This window comes from Tarenaya hassleriana, unplaced genomic scaffold (genome assembly GCF_000463585.1).
Source record: "Tarenaya hassleriana unplaced genomic scaffold, ASM46358v1 Cleome28, whole genome shotgun sequence".
NCBI classification, from domain to species: domain Eukaryota; kingdom Viridiplantae; phylum Streptophyta; class Magnoliopsida; order Brassicales; family Cleomaceae; genus Tarenaya; species Tarenaya hassleriana.
The window spans coordinates 902,247-920,803 of NW_010966021.1; the positions used below are offsets into that span (position 1 = coordinate 902,247).

General features: G+C 32.7%; 4 protein-coding genes across 6 annotated transcripts; 3 read left to right on the forward strand and 1 right to left on the reverse strand.

The window, feature by feature from the left end:
- Window positions 1-678: 678 nt before the first annotated feature.
- Window positions 679-3,230, reverse strand: LOC104817840 (LOB domain-containing protein 13-like). The gene is made up of 6 exons (XM_010547183.1): window positions 3,133-3,230; window positions 2,992-3,026; window positions 2,048-2,176; window positions 1,471-1,592; window positions 1,068-1,374; window positions 679-930 (listed from the first exon to the last, which is right to left on the reverse strand). Exons 1-6 carry the CDS (start codon window positions 3,164-3,166, stop codon window positions 808-810), a joined length of 750 nt encoding a protein of 249 aa, XP_010545485.1. The 5' UTR covers window positions 3,167-3,230; the 3' UTR covers window positions 679-807.
- A 2,727-nt stretch (window positions 3,231-5,957) lies between these two features.
- LOC104817841 (U-box domain-containing protein 35) lies at window positions 5,958-10,211 on the forward strand. 3 transcript variants are annotated; one of them, XM_010547184.1, is made up of 11 exons: window positions 5,958-6,226; window positions 6,857-6,942; window positions 7,039-7,160; window positions 7,249-7,454; window positions 7,553-7,607; window positions 7,698-8,055; window positions 8,175-8,276; window positions 8,363-8,779; window positions 8,866-9,627; window positions 9,739-9,802; window positions 10,001-10,211. In XM_010547184.1, the coding sequence occupies exons 1-11, from the start codon at window positions 6,052-6,054 to the stop codon at window positions 10,018-10,020; spliced, it is 2,367 nt and encodes a 788-aa protein (XP_010545486.1). In that variant the 5' UTR covers window positions 5,958-6,051; the 3' UTR covers window positions 10,021-10,211. The 3 variants fall into 3 exon arrangements, with proteins under 3 accessions (XP_010545486.1, XP_019058540.1, XP_010545488.1); XM_019202995.1 differs by having other exon boundaries at window positions 7,556-7,607; XM_010547186.1 differs by lacking the exon at window positions 10,001-10,211 and having other exon boundaries at window positions 9,716-9,795.
- A 3,359-nt stretch (window positions 10,212-13,570) lies between these two features.
- LOC104817842 (vacuolar-processing enzyme delta-isozyme) lies at window positions 13,571-16,236 on the forward strand. The gene is made up of 9 exons (XM_010547187.1): window positions 13,571-13,774; window positions 13,871-14,035; window positions 14,156-14,312; window positions 14,401-14,486; window positions 14,629-14,828; window positions 15,081-15,129; window positions 15,268-15,480; window positions 15,599-15,805; window positions 15,906-16,236. The coding sequence occupies exons 1-9, from the start codon at window positions 13,625-13,627 to the stop codon at window positions 16,062-16,064; spliced, it is 1,386 nt and encodes a 461-aa protein (XP_010545489.1). The 5' UTR covers window positions 13,571-13,624; the 3' UTR covers window positions 16,065-16,236.
- A 1,074-nt stretch (window positions 16,237-17,310) lies between these two features.
- Window positions 17,311-18,124, forward strand: LOC109116847 (auxin-induced protein X10A). Its single transcript, XM_019202994.1, has one exon. It carries the CDS (start codon window positions 17,589-17,591, stop codon window positions 17,994-17,996), a length of 408 nt encoding a protein of 135 aa, XP_019058539.1. The 5' UTR covers window positions 17,311-17,588; the 3' UTR covers window positions 17,997-18,124.
- The last annotated feature ends 433 nt before the right edge of the window (window positions 18,125-18,557 follow it).

Consider the following 18,557-nt stretch of genomic DNA (forward strand, 5'->3'; position numbering starts at 1 on the left):
TGTGTATTTTTACACATTGTAATTAGGATTAATTACTTGTATAAATTTCTTACTGTTCATTCAGTACACCATTTTCAAATAAATTTTTGGTTTTCACAAGATCTTTTAATCGGGTTAATTTAGTTTTTATTTTTTAAAAGAAATAACCTTCCAATTTTTATTCCGAATTTGAAACGATGATATATGAAATTCCACCCATGTAATAAAATCATTAGCCTATAATCATTTTCCATAAGCACCCTTAATTTTCGTTTTTAAATAACGAACTCAGTCCTACATTTAAAAATTGGCCACTTTTCACCCATTAAGGTTAACGATATAAAAATTATAGTCGCAACCATGATCGCCCTTAACGTGGTTTTTGCGTTTCGATATTTTTTTTTTCCGCGTTTCGATTTTTTAGGTCAACATCATATAATTTTTTTTATATCTTGAATTGATGAATGAAAATCGCACTAAAAACAAGAGAGATACGATTATTAAAAAAAAAAATTGACTTTAAAATGTGAAAAAAATGCTTGACCTTGGCTTGAAGTTCTTTTTTTTTAAAGATACACAATATCATTGCAAAATCATATTATAACTCAAAAATATATAACTATTTTATGAAAAACAAAATCGTAAATAGTATAATTATATGTAATATGGGAGTCGATCCATTGCAATATAACACCAAATCTTACGCTCTTTTCTTCTCGATGTTCACATTTATCGATGGATAAAGAAATATACACAAATGGGAAAAACCAAAGAAAGTTACAATATTATATATAAGAAAACAGCATGGAACATGCATCCAAATTGTCTTCAATGGCTTTGTGGATTAGAGACATCGTCGGCAGGAGCCGTCTCGGCTGTTCGATCTGGTCCGTGTTCCAACCAACTCGGCTCGAACAATCTCAGTTCTGTATTTCCTGCCTCCAAATCAATCTGATCCAAATAAAAAACAATAAACAAAAAAAGATTAATTATTATATTAACGTTGATGATTTTGTCTCAAACAATTTATAAATATATATAACTTTCTCAAAAATATAAGAAAAAAATAAATTAATCGACCGTCATACGTCAGTGGAAAGCCCATCTCCTTTGTATTCAGGCGGCATCCCAGTTCTCTCCCTCGCATTCGCCTCTTTCCGAGCTGCGATCTCTCGTCTTGTTTGTTCCAGATGCGTCTGGTAGAACTGGATCTGCCACCTCAGCATACGGACTATTCCGAAGCCGCCCATGACGGGATCTTCCGCCCGCGCACGGCCCTCGGCGAGCAGGGAGTCGGCCAATGCCCTCTTCAGCTCGGGCGCCCCAACCTCGCCCATCATCCTCATTATCGTGCTTGTACCGAATAGCTTCCGAGCCTTTTGGTAGTCCGCAAAGCTGCATCTCAGACACAAAACCAATCGAAAATAAAAATAACGTTTTTTGAGATATTATAAATAAAAAAAAAAAGAATTTATTGTGTATTTTAATTACCAATGAGGGGGAAAAAACGGTGCGTATGGGCACGTGACGTCGCACCGTCTTCTTTGCTGTCTGCAAACCGCACAGTTCAAGCGAACGACTGTGTTCTGTTGGTTCTCCATGACAGTTTTAGGCTGTTGAAAAATGAAGTAAATAAATTTGTTGAAATGAAAAATATTTATTTCGTATAATACGACAAGAACTCAGAAAATATGTTTATCTATGTTTGGTTTTCACAAGGGATATATATATATATAGTTGCGGTGATGTATAGAAAGATATAAGCATTTGAATTTGATTACAACTATATGGTAAATAAGAGCTGGCGTTCAATTAATTTGGTACTATCAGAAACACACAAATATGGAAAAAAATCTCATACAAATTTGGAATTTCATAAATATTGTGGGCATAAGAAATTCATTATCTGGCAAATTCTTATAGTATATATATAAATTGAAAACCATATTTTACTTAACAAATAACAAAATTGTCGAATTCAAATGCATTCCAAAATATTTAAATGCGCATACACGCATATATATATATATATATAAACCATATAAGAATGTAGATATAAACTGCTTACGCGTATGTTAAATTTAATTCCGATTCTGATCGGTTGATTTAACATCCAACCCTTTCCATTTAGTGTCTCAGGAAACATTAGATTTCCAATTCCTGTTACAATTGAATGTAACCGTCTCAATATATCATCCTGAAGATTAAAAAGAAAAAAATGAAAAATCATTAGACAATAGCTTATAAGATTCAATTATTAGCGGATTGTATTTCGGATTTTAAATTCTTTCAAATATGGCACCAAATAACAAATTTAAAATAGAAGTTATAAAAAATTGCATCATGGTTATACATACACAAGTTATAGAACGTTAATAAAATATAAAACAACGCCAAATATAGAACGTTAATTAAAATATAAGTTGACCATTTCTTTTACAAATTCTATGTAAAATTAATAAGTAAATAGTAAATTGAACGAAATTACGAAACCTTCCCGTTGGCGCAACAGTTTTTTTTACATGCACTGCAAATTGCAATCGCCAGGACGGTGAGAGCCGCCAATATCCAAATTATTTTTCATTAAATAATAGTAAAATCTATTTATATATATATATATAATAATTAATCAAAACATTAATATTATGTCAACACTTCTCTTGCTTAGAATTATGAAATGCATAAAAATCTTAAGTTCGAGGTGAAAAATGCCTTTTGCTTAGTCAACATACGTGTTTCGATCGAAATTAGTATATAATAATAATAATAATAATAATAATAATAATAATAATAATAACAATAATAATAATAATAATAATAATAATAATAATAATCATAATAATAATAATACAACAGAAAATCGCATGCCATTACAAAAAAAAAAACATATGTGGTTGACCAAAATTAATCCGAAATATTCAGGAAAAAAAAATATTGTTGTTCAATGATAATGGAGTGTTCGATGATGAGGGAGACAATTTGTAAATAGTTTCAAAAAATATGATACAATACCTGAATTTTTCGTGACAGATTTACGAATAATAACCCTGCAAAAATTATTAACCACGATAAATTATAAAAAATATATATATTTTATAAAATGAATATCATTGTCTATTACACTATCACAATAAAATTGTAGAATACACTTACATTGTAATATATCTCTTATCTGCTTCCCCGTCATCTTCGCCTTTGCCGCACTATTTTTCTGTTTTAGATGATATTTCTTTTACTATCCATTCTATATATCTTTTACGGCGTCGCACCGAACTAATACTCTTATTTTTAGTGGAGATGTATCTTCTTACTTTTTATTATATTTTCCGAGTCGGTGCGCGGATCTTATTTATAGCGCAAAATATATTTTTTTTTATTAAAAATCTATTATTTAATTTTTAAATATAAAATTAATTAAAATCAGCTTATTTAATCAAAATAGTAATTGAACTTATACATTTTTATATTTCAAATAAAATTATACATAATATCATTGACGTTACATTAACAACGTATTTATTTTGACGGAAATCCACAATTATTTCCAAATTTGTTAATATTTGCAATTTAAATTTCACCTCTAAAAATATATTAGATTAAAAATTGATTTACAATATTATGAGAGAAATGCTCAATTATTTTATTTAAGTTTTATAAAATTTTCAATTCGTATCTATACTATAAATTAGATTATAATATTTATACTATAAAGATGTGTATTGTATCGAGATAAATTATATAATTTTGAAATTGGAGATAATTTTAGTTAGTAGACCAAGTTTAAGTACCCATGAAATCCAATTTTTATTTGTTTCTATAAGTATTCAATATTAATTTAAATTATTATAGAATAAATGTTTATAACGTTAAATGAGATAGAATTGTATTCTTTTCATATTTGCAAGTTTTCTATAATTAGTTTTAAATTTTAATTTTTTCATTATTAATTTTTTCTATTTTTAAAATAATTTAACATAATCAATTGTTGATTATATGTCTTACTAAATAATTATACCTTTTAAAGTTCATCTAATCTTTATCTTCTTTACTGAAGAGGTAATATATATATAATTCTAACATATCATACAAGTATAAATTGAATTATTAAAACAAAATGTTTTGAATTTGTACTACTTATATAGAAAAAAATCTAGGCAAATTAGGTATATATATATATATATATATATATAATATCCAAAACCATAAATAGTTAAATTAACTTTATTATCTTTAAAAATTACACATTAAAAACTTTGAGATTTTTGTAAACATATTTTCCTTTTCAATCCATTCAATACATCATCAATGATATATTTTAGGACATAACAAATAAAATAACCATTCAAAGATTTCATCCATTAGTCTTATATTCCTTATTTAATTAATTTTTATATTATATATATATGTGTGTGTGTATATTAATAGAAAGCCCCCATTTACGATATTTAGATTTTTTAATGCAGAATCCAATTTAATAGTGATTTAGTAAACTAATTGAGATATTATACTCTTTTTGGACAGGATAATACTTTTTTTTATTCCTTTTATGCCTTAATCAACTAATTCTTCTAATTTAGGACATAAAAACAGAACTTATCAAATACCACATTTTTTTTTGTTTTTATGAGAATATCTACTTTGTAAAATGATTGGTGTACAAATTTTATTTGAAACACAAAAAAAATCTACTACCACCTCAGTAAAATTATAGGATTATAACTAGTTTGGTAAACTAAAATTATGATCTAAAGTAAAAATTTATATATACTAGAAGAAATATCGCAAATTCAAAGAAAGAGAAAAAAAAATGCTATGCATTCTACAAAATATAAAAATTTACTCGATAATATGTTAATATCCTTGGGATGATGTAAATAACTATTTACAACAATTAATGAAGTATATCTACATCGCTTTTATAAAAAGATTATGTTATTAAAAGTCCTAAGCAATTGTAATTATCAAAGAAATTTTTACACTTAATTTCATCATAAAAAAATCGTAAACTGTACATAAAAATCATTAATCTAATCTTGTATAAAAAATTACATTATAAAATCATCATAAAAATATTATTCTATGTTTATAAATAAAAAACTATAATCCTGTTTATTTTTATTTGTAAATTTAGTCCGAACCATACGGAACCAATTGATTGAGTTTCGCTTTGGTTTTACATTTTTTGTTGTTAAAATTGAATGGTATAAAATATATAGGACCGACCAGTTTTGGTTTCGTAGAGTTCCTTCCATAAAAATCCAATTTAAATTTCGGTTTTCTTTTTGGATTAACCACGAGATATCTTAAACGGAGTTCAATTATGTACCGACGCTTTTAAACCTTATATATTTAGACTAATTTTCATTCGTCTTGATATCCAACACGGTGTTAAAGGGAAAGAAGTCACTAGAACAGAATTGGCTATGTTATAAATAGATTTTATTTATTTGATTGTGTTTAATGAATTTTAGAAAAACTAATTGAAGTAAACTATATGTATCAACATAATACAAATCAAATATACATGTACAAAGCATTTAAACGAGAAGAATACGTCCATTAAGTGCTAGCAGATTCATGCTAATTACCAAAGAAAATTAGACATTATATAAGTGAAAATATTTCTGTCGCGTAATGAACCAAACCCGACTATATATATTCCATTTCAAATGTAGTAAGGTGTGTCATTTATTCGGTCCATTTCTAACAAATATATGCCACCAAATTCCTTATAATAAGATTATCTGCAAAAGATTCTATTTAGAGATGTGTTAGAAGAACATGCAACGAGCGGTACAGAATGCATTAAATTACGGTTTAATTTTACACAAATCCCTTAAAACCCATCTCTAATTGTGGAACCTCCGAATCAGAAGCCTCGCAAATTTCTGTTGCTGAGAATAAAAATGGCGTTTTTAGAGGCAGAGAGATTCTAGGAAATTAATGATGCTAATTAATTAAGAAACGACTCCAAAAACGCCATTTGATCTTTGGGTTTGATTCATCGTACGTACTTTGCAAATATTGTTACAGTTCTTGTTCTTAATCGTTTACCAGAAAAAAGAGAAAGACATGAAGTCTTATAAGGGAAACGTGAAGAAGAAAGGAACGAATTCTGGGTTAGTCGCCGTGGCGATCGACAACGACAAAGGAAGCCAGCATGCACTCAAGTGGACTGCCGATAATCTTGTCTCCAAAGGACAGACTATCATTCTCATCCATGTTGTTCTCAAATCTTCTGTCTCGGGTTTGTTTCTCTTTCTAAACAATCATTCACTTTCTTGCCCTAATGGCGATTTTTATGCTTTGTTACGATATAACCTACTAGTTTTCTATCCAAACTTGATAATTCAACCGGTGAAACGGAGTGTAAAGTGTTCGTCCCGCCCTAAATTCGAATCTCAAGTTTGGGAAAGGGATGCATATTCCAAATCACATGGCTGATCCCGTTCTTTGGCCCTTGATTCAGGATACTCGGTTACAAAAAAAAAAACCTAGTTCTTTTCTTTTGCTTTTGGCTATTGGTTTTTTTTGTGTTTGCACTAGAGTTTATAAGTGCCTGAATGATGATATTCTTAAATTCCGGCTTTCGGGTTCGACTACAACTGTCCAAAACATTTGGTTTTAAGCTGATTGAAAATGAAAATGTTAGTTTGGATGTAACATTAACACGAAACCGTATTGCAAAGAGATTATTTGTACACAAATTTCTCGAGTATGATATATATATGTGGGTCTCGAACAACTTTTAATCGATTTCAGCTTTCAATGAGTCGAACGAAAAGGATATTAGCTTCCTAATTTGGAAGAATCTCGATACAAAACATGATGTCTGAAATGTAGATTCTAAGGAATAATTCGTAGCGATATGAAACAGGCGAAAGTAATACGGAAAAACAGCGAATCGAGAAGCAGACCAAAGATCTGTTCATGACTTTCCGCTGCTACTGCACTCGCAAAGAGGTAGATAAATCTCTTGTTCGGTTTTCTCTGCAACACATTACATCAAAACACAACTCTGAAACCGTTGTTTTTATATATTTTTCCATATCTCGAAAGATACATTGTCTAGATGTCACGCTAGAAGACGACAATGTCGTGAAAGCGTTAACCGAATACACTTCCTTTGCCGTGATCGAGACTTTGGTTCTTGGTGCAACTTCAAGGCATGGATTCATGAGGTTTATTCTCCTTTCTTGTTCATCGAAACTCGAATGTGCCCTCTTTGCGTTTTTTCTTCTTTTTATATGTTTCTTATCTTTTGGGCAGAAAATTCAAGATGTCTGATACTCCGAGCAGTGTGTCGAAAGGGGCACCAGATTTCTGCACAGTTTACGTCATCTCAAAAGGGAAGGTGTCGTCCCTGAGGCACGCCTCACGTTTAGCGCCATATGCGTCGCCAATCATGACAGAAGTCGAGAACCAATCCGCGATTTCTTCCTACGAAAAATTCAAGAACAGCATGAGCTTCAAAGGTAAAAAGAAGCAAAAAAGTTATCTCCGACACTGAATCTAATTCGATTTCGTGAGATTCTAAATCTATCTATCAACTGATTTTTCTATCGCTTTCCAGCAGATCGAGCCCTGATGAAGCCTTCACCTACTAGCTCGGTTGAAGATTACGCAAAGTATGCTATTGATCTGATACCATTTTTTCGTGGTCGATGAAAAGTTTTCAAAGAGTTTACTTGTTTTTGTGGTGATATATATATTTACAGGTCGCCTTTCGCGAGGAGATCGAACTTTGTAAACTCGTTTTACGATTTTTCGGACTCGGAAGCCGACATATCCTTTGTGAGTTCAGGTAGGCCAAGCATGAGCAGTAGACCAAGTACAAGCACTACGGGAAGAACTGATATGTCTTTCATGAGCTCGGGAAGGCCGAGCACAAGCACTACCGGAAGTTCATTCATCTGTGAGTTTCCTGAATCGGGTCTCACCCCGAGATTGTCGACGAACTCTGGACAAAGCATTGGCTCTCTACGTCTCGGGATCAGGTTTAACAACAACGGCCTCCCCCATGATTTTTCGTTCGTCTCTCAAGACAGTGCTCGCACATCATGCTCACAAAGTTTGGTAAGACAACTTTCGATATGGATATGTGCTATAACATTTTATAGATTCGTTGCAAGAAGAGAAAAGATCGATCCGATCGATATCATTCTCAATATATATATATATATATATATATGCAGGAAGAGGTTGAAGTTGAGATGAGGAGATTGAAACAGGAGCTGAAGCATACTATCGATATGTACGGAACGGCTTGCAGAGAAGCACTCGCAGCAAAACAAGAGGTAAAAAAACAAAACCCGAAACCCGAAATATGAATCTCTCTTCCTAAAATTCGTTCTGATAAAACAAAATCGAAATCTTAACAAAGGCAAAGCAGCTTCAACGTCAGAAAACCGAAGAGGAAGGAAAGTTTCAAGATGAGCAAATATCGGAGAAAGCTACAAAGTCATTAATGGAGAAAGAGAGAGCAAACAAGGTGGCGGCAGAGGCTACTCAGACGGCTAACAGAATCGTAGAGCTCGAGACGCAAAGAAGAACGATCGAACATTCCAATTCTTTAGAAGATTCTATGATGGTTATGAGTTCTTTCTCCAGTACCGATGCAAGATATCGAAGGTATACGATCGGTGAGATCGAAGTAGCTACAGATTCATTCGAGAAATCCAACAAGATCGGCGAAGGAGGATACGGTCCAGTTTTCAAGGGCTTTATAGATCATACGGCGGTTGCTGTCAAAGTTTTGCGCCCGGATGCAGCTCAAGGAAGATCTCAGTTTCAAAGAGAGGTACAAAAACATCGAATAATTCATACATGGAAAAGGAAACTGATTAAATGATTTCAAGTAATTAATGAGCAGAATCAATGTTGCAGGTCGAAGTTCTTAGCTGCATTCGACATCCGAACATGGTTCTACTCATCGGAGCATGTCCTGAGTACGGAGTGCTTGTATACGAGTATATGGCGAAAGGAAGTTTAGCTGATCGACTCTATCGACATTCTAACACGCCAGCGCTCTCATGGCAGCTCAGGTTCAGAATTGCGGCCGAAGTTGCGACGGGTCTGCTCTTCCTCCACCAGACGAAACCTGAGCCGATAGTTCACCGTGACCTGAAACCAGGAAACATTTTGCTTGACCAGAACTACGTCAGCAAAATCGGCGACGTTGGATTGGCACGGCTAGTTCCTGCAGTGGCCGAGAATGTCACACAGTGTCATGTCACATCAACTGCCGGCACTTTCTTCTACATCGACCCAGAGTATCAGCAAACAGGAATGCTCGGTGTGAAATCGGATGTTTACTCCTTCGGGATCTTGCTTCTCGAGCTTCTGACAGCGAAAAGACCGACTGGTTTGGCCTATAACGTCGAGCAAGCGATCGAGCAAGGCGTGTTTAAGGAGATGCTAGACCCTGTAGTGCCTGATTGGCCGGTAGAAGAAGCCTTATCTCTGGCCAAACTCGCGCTCCATTGTGCAGAACTGAGACGAAAAGACCGACCAGATCTCGGAAATGTCGTCTTGCCGGAACTCAACAGACTCAGAGCTATTGCCGACGAGAGTATGGATAACTTGATGTTCGGCCACAGAAGCAGAGGCCCCTCCCCCAGTCCGAGCCAAGTTTTCGCGCAAGCAACGGTGATTAATGAACTCATTTTCCAATGATTACAATTTAAAATTTGGATTAACTCAAATGAATTATCGATTTTTTTCGTTTATGTAACAGGAATTTGAAATGTCTTGATGCAGGATGTGAATTCAGAGAGCTCGAAGACGATGTCAAGCACTTCATCTGACATTGAAATATGCTCAGGTTGAAGAAATTCTTAAATATAATCGCATATAATTTCACTCATAAATATTATTATAGATGGGATTTACTAAATATACTAATTGATCAAATTAGATTTCATGAGTTAACCCAAACCATATAACCAAATTAGTCAAATATGAACTCAGTAAGCTTGAAGACGATGTCAAACACTTCATTCGACATCTTTTTTTTCCTCAGACCAAACTGAAGAGGGCTAAAGAAGAGGGTTCTGACAGGTTTCTTGTCAGACAAGAAAAGAACTCTGAATAAACCTACTTTGGGTCCCAAGCAACTTAGAACAGACAGTCAGATTCCGAATGAGATTAAATATCCACTTTTTTTATGTATACTTTTTTTTGTTAACTTGGAAGTTTATCGAAAGTTCGGCTCAATTAAATCTCTTAAAACTCGGAGGCAATTTGTGTATCGGAATTAAATTGTACACATATTCTCTAACGGTCACTCGAACATGGGACCTCGAAGAAAGACACCACTACCCTTCTCAACTAAATACCACTCGGCCAACTCATATTGGATTGTTATTTATATTATTAAGTTGTATATACGAGTGTGATTGAGTTTGTATATAAATATTATGGGTGTGATTGTGTAAATTTTATTTTTTTTATTTTAAAAAAAAATATTAGAAAATTAGATTTTTTTTACAATTGGACTTCACTTTTATAATATTTTAAATTTCTACCTTGAACAGTAAATAGTCTCATATAATTATATTCTACTCAAATCTCTTATAGGATATCATAATATTTCTTAACAATAATGATTACCAAGAACTTTTATTATATATTAAATAAAAAATAAAAAATAAAAAAAATCTAACGTAAAATAAATATTATGTGATATATTTACTTATTCATATTAGATTTTTTTATGCAATATATAGTAAAATATCCTTTATAATAATTATTGATAACTATTATAGAAGTGTTAAATATAAAAATCTAAATATTCCCAGATAATCATGAACTATTACGGAAATATTAAATAAAAATTACAAGTATTCATTCATTTCTAAGTTGTACAGATTTTATTCTTTTAAGAACCATCATATGGCAGCGCCTATAAATAGAGAATAGAATGAGACATTATTTTCACAAAATATAAAAAATATTGATTCTTAATAGTTTATAAAAAATTGTATTTTTTGACAAGACTCTTTTTTTTTACAGATAACATATATATTTTATTATCTATTTCTTCAAGATTATAAGAGCAATTGGAGATAAGTTTGGGTAGGACAGTAATATATTGAAAAATCATTTTTATGTCATGTGATTTTCACATTTTTGTTGATTTTTCGATATATTACTGATCCTACTCAAAATTTTATTTTCCATTTAAAAATTTGGAAGTTATTCTGTAAATGGATTTAGGAGGGGCAATAACTTATCAAAAAAATCGATATTGAAGAAATCGATCTCTTCTTCATTTCACTTTTTTTTTTTGGTAAATTATTGAGCCCACCAAAATCCGCATTTACATTGTTGTGAAGGTAAGAATTCAGACCATCTTTTAATATTCTTGATTCTCTAATTTCAGAAACTAGGATTTATATGAATCGAGTTCAAATAAAATATGCATATAATATTTTCATGTAAAAGCATTTACAACATTTTCCCAATATTCATGCACGAGCCATGAATTTTTTTTTGATATCGGAGGACCCCTAACTGCTAGCCTTCGGGCGCGCTGACTAGGTAAACCTCCGGTCCGAGAGCAGCCTTTGTATATGGATCATATAATCCAGAAATTACCTCACTCTCCACCAATCAGGAATCGAACACTTAACCTCAAGGTAGAGTTACCTCGTACCCCAAGCTTGACCACTCGTTCACGATCTGTTGGGTACGAGCCATGAATTCTGTTGATGCTGCTGTACATAATTCACGTTACATATGTTTATTGTATTGCAAGACAAGAAGGTAGGAAATGCAATGGGAAGAAAAAATCAGACAATTTTGTAGATACTTTTTCAAAATACAGAAATGTGAAACGAATTTTGTTTACATTTTTTTTAAAACATCACTTCGTTACTCGTCGATTTGACTCGGAAGGCTCGCTTTAAAACGAGTCTTAAAAGTACCGTTTCACCTCGTTTAAAAAAAGTCTATAAAAAATCAACTCGCGCATTCGATTCATTTTGATACCTAATTATAGATATATGATATTGCATGTTTATTTGTAATTGAAAATGTTTAAATTATTTAAATAGGTATAAACTAATCCTATCAAAGCTTTATTCTCCATTTAAAATTCGTACTCACAGTTCAGTGTATTTAGGAGAGGTAATAACTTAAAAAAACGAAATTAAATATATATATATATATATATATATATGCATATGCGCAAGTAATATTAAATGCAAAAGAATGCCATGAAAATCCACAAAGAAGAAAGAAAAAAAAATCATATTAGTCAAAAGTCAAAACTGATTTATTTGTTGCAATAAAAAGTCAAAAGTTAGTTATTTGTTGCAATAAATATAACACTTATCAAATTGTATAAACGTAGATTAATAATATATTATAATGAGATGAGAGGAAAAATGAGTCATACTAATTAAATTGAATCAAATTATATACATATATATCGATTATGATATAATTTCTACGTTATATATATATATATATATAATATTTTTATTATAATATTTATCCCAAAAAAATCTAAAACAAATAAAATACCAATATGGAAATTGTAGTATTATGTTATCTCTTTCATATTCTCTAATACATTGTATTACAAATAACATAAAAATTTTCAAATTGAAAAGAAAAATAAAAATGGTTAAAAAAATAATATTAAAGGTAAAAGGTTATGAATGGAAAACTTCAAAGAAGAAAGAAAAGCCTGATTAGTCAACAAATATCAGGAAACGGTAAAAGATAAACATATAAGGTAAAATGAAGTATGTCAAAAAAAGAAAAGAAAGATATGTATGTATGTATGTATGTATGTATGTATGTATGTATGTATGTATGTATGTATGTATGTATGTATGTATGTATGTATGTATGTATGTATGTATGTATGTATGTATGTATGTATGTATGTATGTATGTATGTATGTATGTATGTATGTATGTATGTATGTATGTATGTATGTATGTATGTATGTATGTATGTATGTATGTATGTATGCATGCATGCATATATAGTTCCATCATATGAATTTGTGAGCCGTGTTAAGTCATCTAAATTCAAATTAAGACACCAAGCATTCAGAATCTGTTTCTCCATTTTAGTTAAGTCTACCAAAATTAGCCCTTCTTCTTTTCTTCTCGTTCTTAATCTTTCCTCGCTCACATTAATGTATGTATGTATGTATGTATGTATGTATGTATGTATGCATGCATGCATATATAGTTCCATCATATGAATTTGTGAGCCGTGTTAAGTCATCTAAATTCAAATTAAGACACCAAGCATTCAGAATCTGTTTCTCCATTTTAGTTAAGTCTACCAAAATTAGCCCTTCTTCTTTTCTTCTCGTTCTTAATCTTTCCTCGCTCACATTAATTTTGGACTAATCACGTAGAGGTTGCTCACAAGCAACATGCCCTTCTCCAATGGCGGTTTCATCGACTGAAAAGTGACTTGGTGACACTTACGTGCGTTATTTTCGTGGTCACGCTTAGTTTAATATATAATCCCAAGAAAGCATATTATATATCTCTAAATCAAATCAATTACGCAACATAGTATTTCCGGCAACTGAAATCAGTATATATGAATCGTTCACGAGATGAACACATTCATAGATAACCATATAAAGCAAGCGTTATTCGATTTCAAGAGACAATGTGCTCCTTCGGTTACCTTAAAGTTCATGTTTTAGTTTATGTTCTGCTCATTATTTCCATCAAATCCGATGAACACATCGAAAGTGGCCCGACCCGTTGGGCGATTTTAATCGCTGGATCGTCCGGTTACGATAATTACAGACACCAGGTTTATATACTGACCCTTTTTCTTTCGTTTGCATATCCTCTTGTGAATGTTCATATATAGATCGTAATTAACTCGAGATACGTCGCGTTTTTTCAGGCCGATGTTTGCCATGCTTATCAGATTCTGAAAAAAGGCGGTCTAAAAGACGAAAACATCGTTGTGTTTATGTACGACGACATCGCTTACGCACCCGAAAATCCGAGGCCTGGAGTCGTCATCAATAAACCAGACGGGAACGATGTTTATCATGGAGTTCCTAAGGTATATCTCATACATAATCCATATATACATATATATATATATGTATATATATGTAGCTCTTTATCATATGAAAATACATTGTGACAAGATCATATTCCATGCTTTTGTACGTGCATATAGGATTATACAGGCGATGCCGTGAATACGAACAACTTGTTCAATGTTATACTTGGAAATAGAAGTGGGGTCACTGGAGGAAGCGGCAAGGTCGTGGACAGTAGCCCGGATGATAACATCTTCATCTACTATGCCGATCATGGAGCTCCCGGGTTATTAGGTTCATATGATAAATAAATAAAATTTTCTCATTATACATCATATATAAGTATATATATAAATGAGCCTAATTATACCGTGTTCTTCAGGGATGCCACAGGAAGAAACCCTAGTCGCTAGAGATTTGATAGATGTGTTGGAGAAGAAGCATAAACTCAAAGGCTATACAAACATGGTAATATATATATATATATATATATATATATATATATATACAGCTATATATATATACACACACACATTGGTATTTAATTATCATCTCTAGTTTTTTTTGGTATGCGTTCTTGAAAAAAAGGTGGTGAATAATTTTGAGACAGGTGATATATGTGGAGGCGTGTGAATCGGGGAGCGTATTCGAAGGGCTTCTAAAGGACGATCTTAATATATACGCGGTGACGGCCGCAAACGCCGAAGAGAGCAGCTGGGGTTACTACTGCCCGATTTATTATCCCTTCCCTCCGACCGAATACGATACTTGTCTCGGCGACGTATTCAGCATTGCTTGGCTCGAGGACAGGTATTCTACGCGTCCTTTCGACTCGGTTTCTGCAGCGTTTTAGCGGATTCTAAAGAGAAGTTTCCGCGACAAAAAGATCCCATTTCTTAATGAACTAATCACTTGTATATGAAGATTTTGATTGAACAAAATGTTCCAATCGTTCCTATATGTCGTGGAAACATTCAGTCATCGGCGAAAAGTCGATAATTTCGTCACAAAATGGGTTTTTTTTGCGCGATATTTACGTCCATTTATCGTTCTTTTTGACAGTGACTTGCATGACATGGGCACCGAGACTTTGAAGGAGCAATATGAAGTGGTATGAATTGGCGACTGATTATGAATTTCGTTGATGATGATATAACATGTAGTGAAACCCGAGATCGATAACACGAAAGGTGATAGGACATATATCTATCTATCCATCTTGACAAAGTGGTATATATATGATCAACAGGTGAAAAGAAGAACGGGATTCGATCAAATAGAGGAAACGTCTCACGTAATGCGTTATGGAACTCAGTCTCTTCAAGAGGATTATCTCATCTCTTACATCGGAAACAATCCTTTGAACCAGAACATCACTACCAACGGGTTTGTCTCTTCTTCTGTGTCCCCGACAAGATCCGTCAATCAACGCGATATCCGTCTCTTGTATCTTCGACGAAAGGTGATACCTTCAATACAATGCCCGAAAGATTTTGACATGTAAATCTTGACCCTTCGTCCATATATATATATGTAAAGAAAATGCGACGATTTTTATCGAATTATGGAGATCTTCGCAGATGCATAAAGCTCCCAAAGGATCTTGGCAAAGAGAAGAAGCAAAGAGGAAATTGTTGGAGGAAATTAATCAAAGAAAACAAATCGACCGAAGCATTACAAAGATTCTGCAAACTACGCTTCGGGAAACTAATGTCTCGAACGTTCTAATGTCCACTCGAAGAACAGGACAACCTCTTGTCGATGATTGGGACTGCTTCAAGACTTTGGTAAATCATCATTTACCCGCATGATCGAAACCCTAATTGTCGAAACCTTTAACCGAGCCATGCACCGATATATAATCGATTCTAAAACGGATACATGCAGGTTAACAGTTTCAAGAAATATTGCGGCGCATCGGTGAACTACGGGCTGAAGTATGCGGGAGCGCTTGCGAACGTTTGCAATATGCGAACGAACGCAGACAGAACGGTTTCGGCGATTAAACGAGTTTGCCACGATGAGACTGTTCGTTCTTCGAATTGATTATGTGGACTGATACAGACAATATATATACACACATAAATGATTGAATAAAGTATGGTCGAGGCTTATACCCTTTGATTGAGTTTGCCCATATGAAATGAGGATATACTTAGATTAATAAAACCGTATATAAAAAAATATATGAAGAATATTGAGCATTTTTATCTTTTTATTTTCCGTTTTCGAGGGTGCAGCCATAAACGCCGATTTAAATTACGTAATAAAGATTTACATTATTACATAAAAAATATGTGAAAGTGATGTCTTAGTATTAATCCATTCTCTCTCTTTTCTCACGAAACTTCAATTTAGAAATAGAATTTTTTTTTTATCAACAGTTTTTTGTTAAATGTCATGCCAAAATAAATTCATATGTTCAAAAGTAAGGGATGGATAATAATATAAAAATTACTCGCAAGTTACTCAAAATCGGCTGGCTCAACTGGTAATATATTCACATGGATTTCTTTATTCTTTTGAAAGATTTAATTGGGATGGCTAGATGAATTTTTGGATTATTAAAAAAATTATTCCAAAGTTGGGTAATTCGGGTCATACGGATCCGTTATAGAACACTAATGTTTAGTTCCCCTGATATTTATAAAACTTTATGAAATTACCATTAGTTTCTCTTACGAATTCGAGCTTGAGTATCAGGATATACGTACCGAAATGTACTTACCAAAAACCGAATATTCGACATGTTCGCATATGAGTTCGGGGTAGTAATCTAAAAAGTTAAAAAAAAAACTCATATCTTGTTTTTTTTATTTTCTCTCAAAAAGATGGTAATTTCTCTCCTCGCACAACATAATTTTATTGAAGTAAAAAAAAATCATAATTGTCTGCTAAGTTAACTGTTCGGTTGAAAAAAAAAATCGGACAAAAAATTATATATTTAGCCCGATTGATAGGTATTTTTCCTAATCGTCTAAAACCAAAATGTCATAGTCCGAAATAAATTAAAAAGGACAAAACTAAATAAGTCAAAAATCGAAGTCAAATGTGCGACGGTCAACAAACAAACCGTCAAATAGACACTTGTCCTAAATCGGAATATCCGAATCATCACACCCTTTAATAGAAATGTCATCTGTACGGTACGGACATCGTCCTTGTTACTAAAAATAGTATTCACACGAAATTTGGTAAACACAGACTGACAAAAATTCTCGGCTTAAACCTGTTTTAAAAAGACAACATCTTTGTCTCCGGGGAGATTAATTCATTAAGACAAAAGAAAAAATACGAGGCCTTTGCAATTATCATTGTGAAAAAGGCCTTCTTCCTTGCAAGATTGCTTCAATTGCATATGATTCATGCAAGTTCTTCTTCTTGATGATATTTTAAAATCTTTTCATGAAAATAAATTTTGTCCCATTTTTGTAGATACTTTTTTTTTTCCTTATTGATTTCTTCTTCTTTTCCGTTCCGAATCTTTAGCGCTCAATCGCAAACTCGAGTTTATTCTCATCGTTTTTCAATCCATTCTATTTTAGGGTTATTTGTTTTAACTCGTTCATAATGTTTTACAACACGATGATTGGGCTCCGGTTCATCAAACGCCTCAAGAACATGGAGAAATCATCATCATCCTCCAACGACAAGCGTCGTCGAGTTTTGCAATATAACCCTAGCTTGAAGGAAAGCTTACTGTTAGCCGGCGAATCGTCGGACGGAAGCAGCTTGGTGAAACGGGGAAACGCTATCCCGAAAGGGCACTTGGCAGTGTACGTAGGCGACGGACAGCAAAGGTTTGTGATCCCGACGAAATGTCTTTCGTGTCCCGATTTCAAGGATTTGATGGACGAAGCAGCCGACGAATTCGGATACGACCACGAGGGAGGGATTCATATTCCGTGTGAGGAGGATACCTTCAAACAAATTTTGCTTAGATGCATCTCTAACGGCAAGAAGAAAACTTATGTGTAGCTCATAAGATTGGCTCGGATATGTATATGAATCTCACAATGGTTTTAAAAAAAAACTATATCTAAAGATTTTTTTGTGAACGTTTTGTTGGATTTGGCCTAGTTGTACCACAGTTAGTAGATATAATGATATAATATATGGTTTTATGCAACCAATATTAAAAAAGGCTCATGTTCATGAATAAAGATAACAAGAAGAGATCTCTTAAATTACTTTGGTATAGGAATGATATTTCACAAGAAGGATGCACATGGAAATCGGAAGATATATATATATATATATATATATATATATATATATATATATATATGAGGATTATTCCCAACAGCCATGGCCCATGTTGAGGAAATTGAACATTTATTATCGAACTTACATAATCAATGGTGGTGGTAATAATTTGTCGTATTATATATACTTTTTTTATATATATATTTTACTAATGCAATATATTAAATTTTTTATTCTTAAAAGTGTTTATTTAATTATTTTCTTGGAAAACTGCAAAAAATATCGTAATTTTGTATGCCCCAAATGTTTTAAACCCTCATTTTTCATACCCAT

Bases quoted from the DNA above. Each gene is read 5' to 3' on its own strand.
- LOC104817840 (XM_010547183.1), bottom strand. From the start codon at position 3,166: ATGACGGGGAAGCAGATAAGAGATATATTACAAT. The intron at 3,027-3,132 runs GTAAGTGTATTC...TAATTTTTGCAG, and splicing joins GATAAGAGATATATTACAAT to GGTTATTATTCGTAAATCTG. The intron at 1,375-1,470 runs GTAATTAAAATA...TCTGAGATGCAG, and splicing joins CCGTTTTTTCCCCCTCATTG to CTTTGCGGACTACCAAAAGG.
- LOC104817841 (XM_010547184.1), top strand. From the start codon at position 6,052: ATGAAGTCTTATAAGGGAAACGTGAAGAAGAAAGGAACGAATTCTGGG. The intron at 7,161-7,248 runs GTTTATTCTCCT...TCTTTTGGGCAG, and splicing joins TCAAGGCATGGATTCATGAG to AAAATTCAAGATGTCTGATA. The intron at 9,803-10,000 runs GTTGAAGAAATT...TTTTTTCCTCAG, and splicing joins TGACATTGAAATATGCTCAG to ACCAAACTGAAGAGGGCTAA.
- LOC104817842 (XM_010547187.1), top strand. From the start codon at position 13,625: ATGTGCTCCTTCGGTTACCTTAAAGTTCATGTTTTAGTTTATGTTCTG. The intron at 14,036-14,155 runs GTATATCTCATA...ACGTGCATATAG, and splicing joins TTTATCATGGAGTTCCTAAG to GATTATACAGGCGATGCCGT. The intron at 14,487-14,628 runs GTAATATATATA...ATTTTGAGACAG, and splicing joins TCAAAGGCTATACAAACATG to GTGATATATGTGGAGGCGTG.
- LOC109116847 (XM_019202994.1), top strand. From the start codon at position 17,589: ATGTTTTACAACACGATGATTGGGCTCCGGTTCATCAAACGCCTCAAG.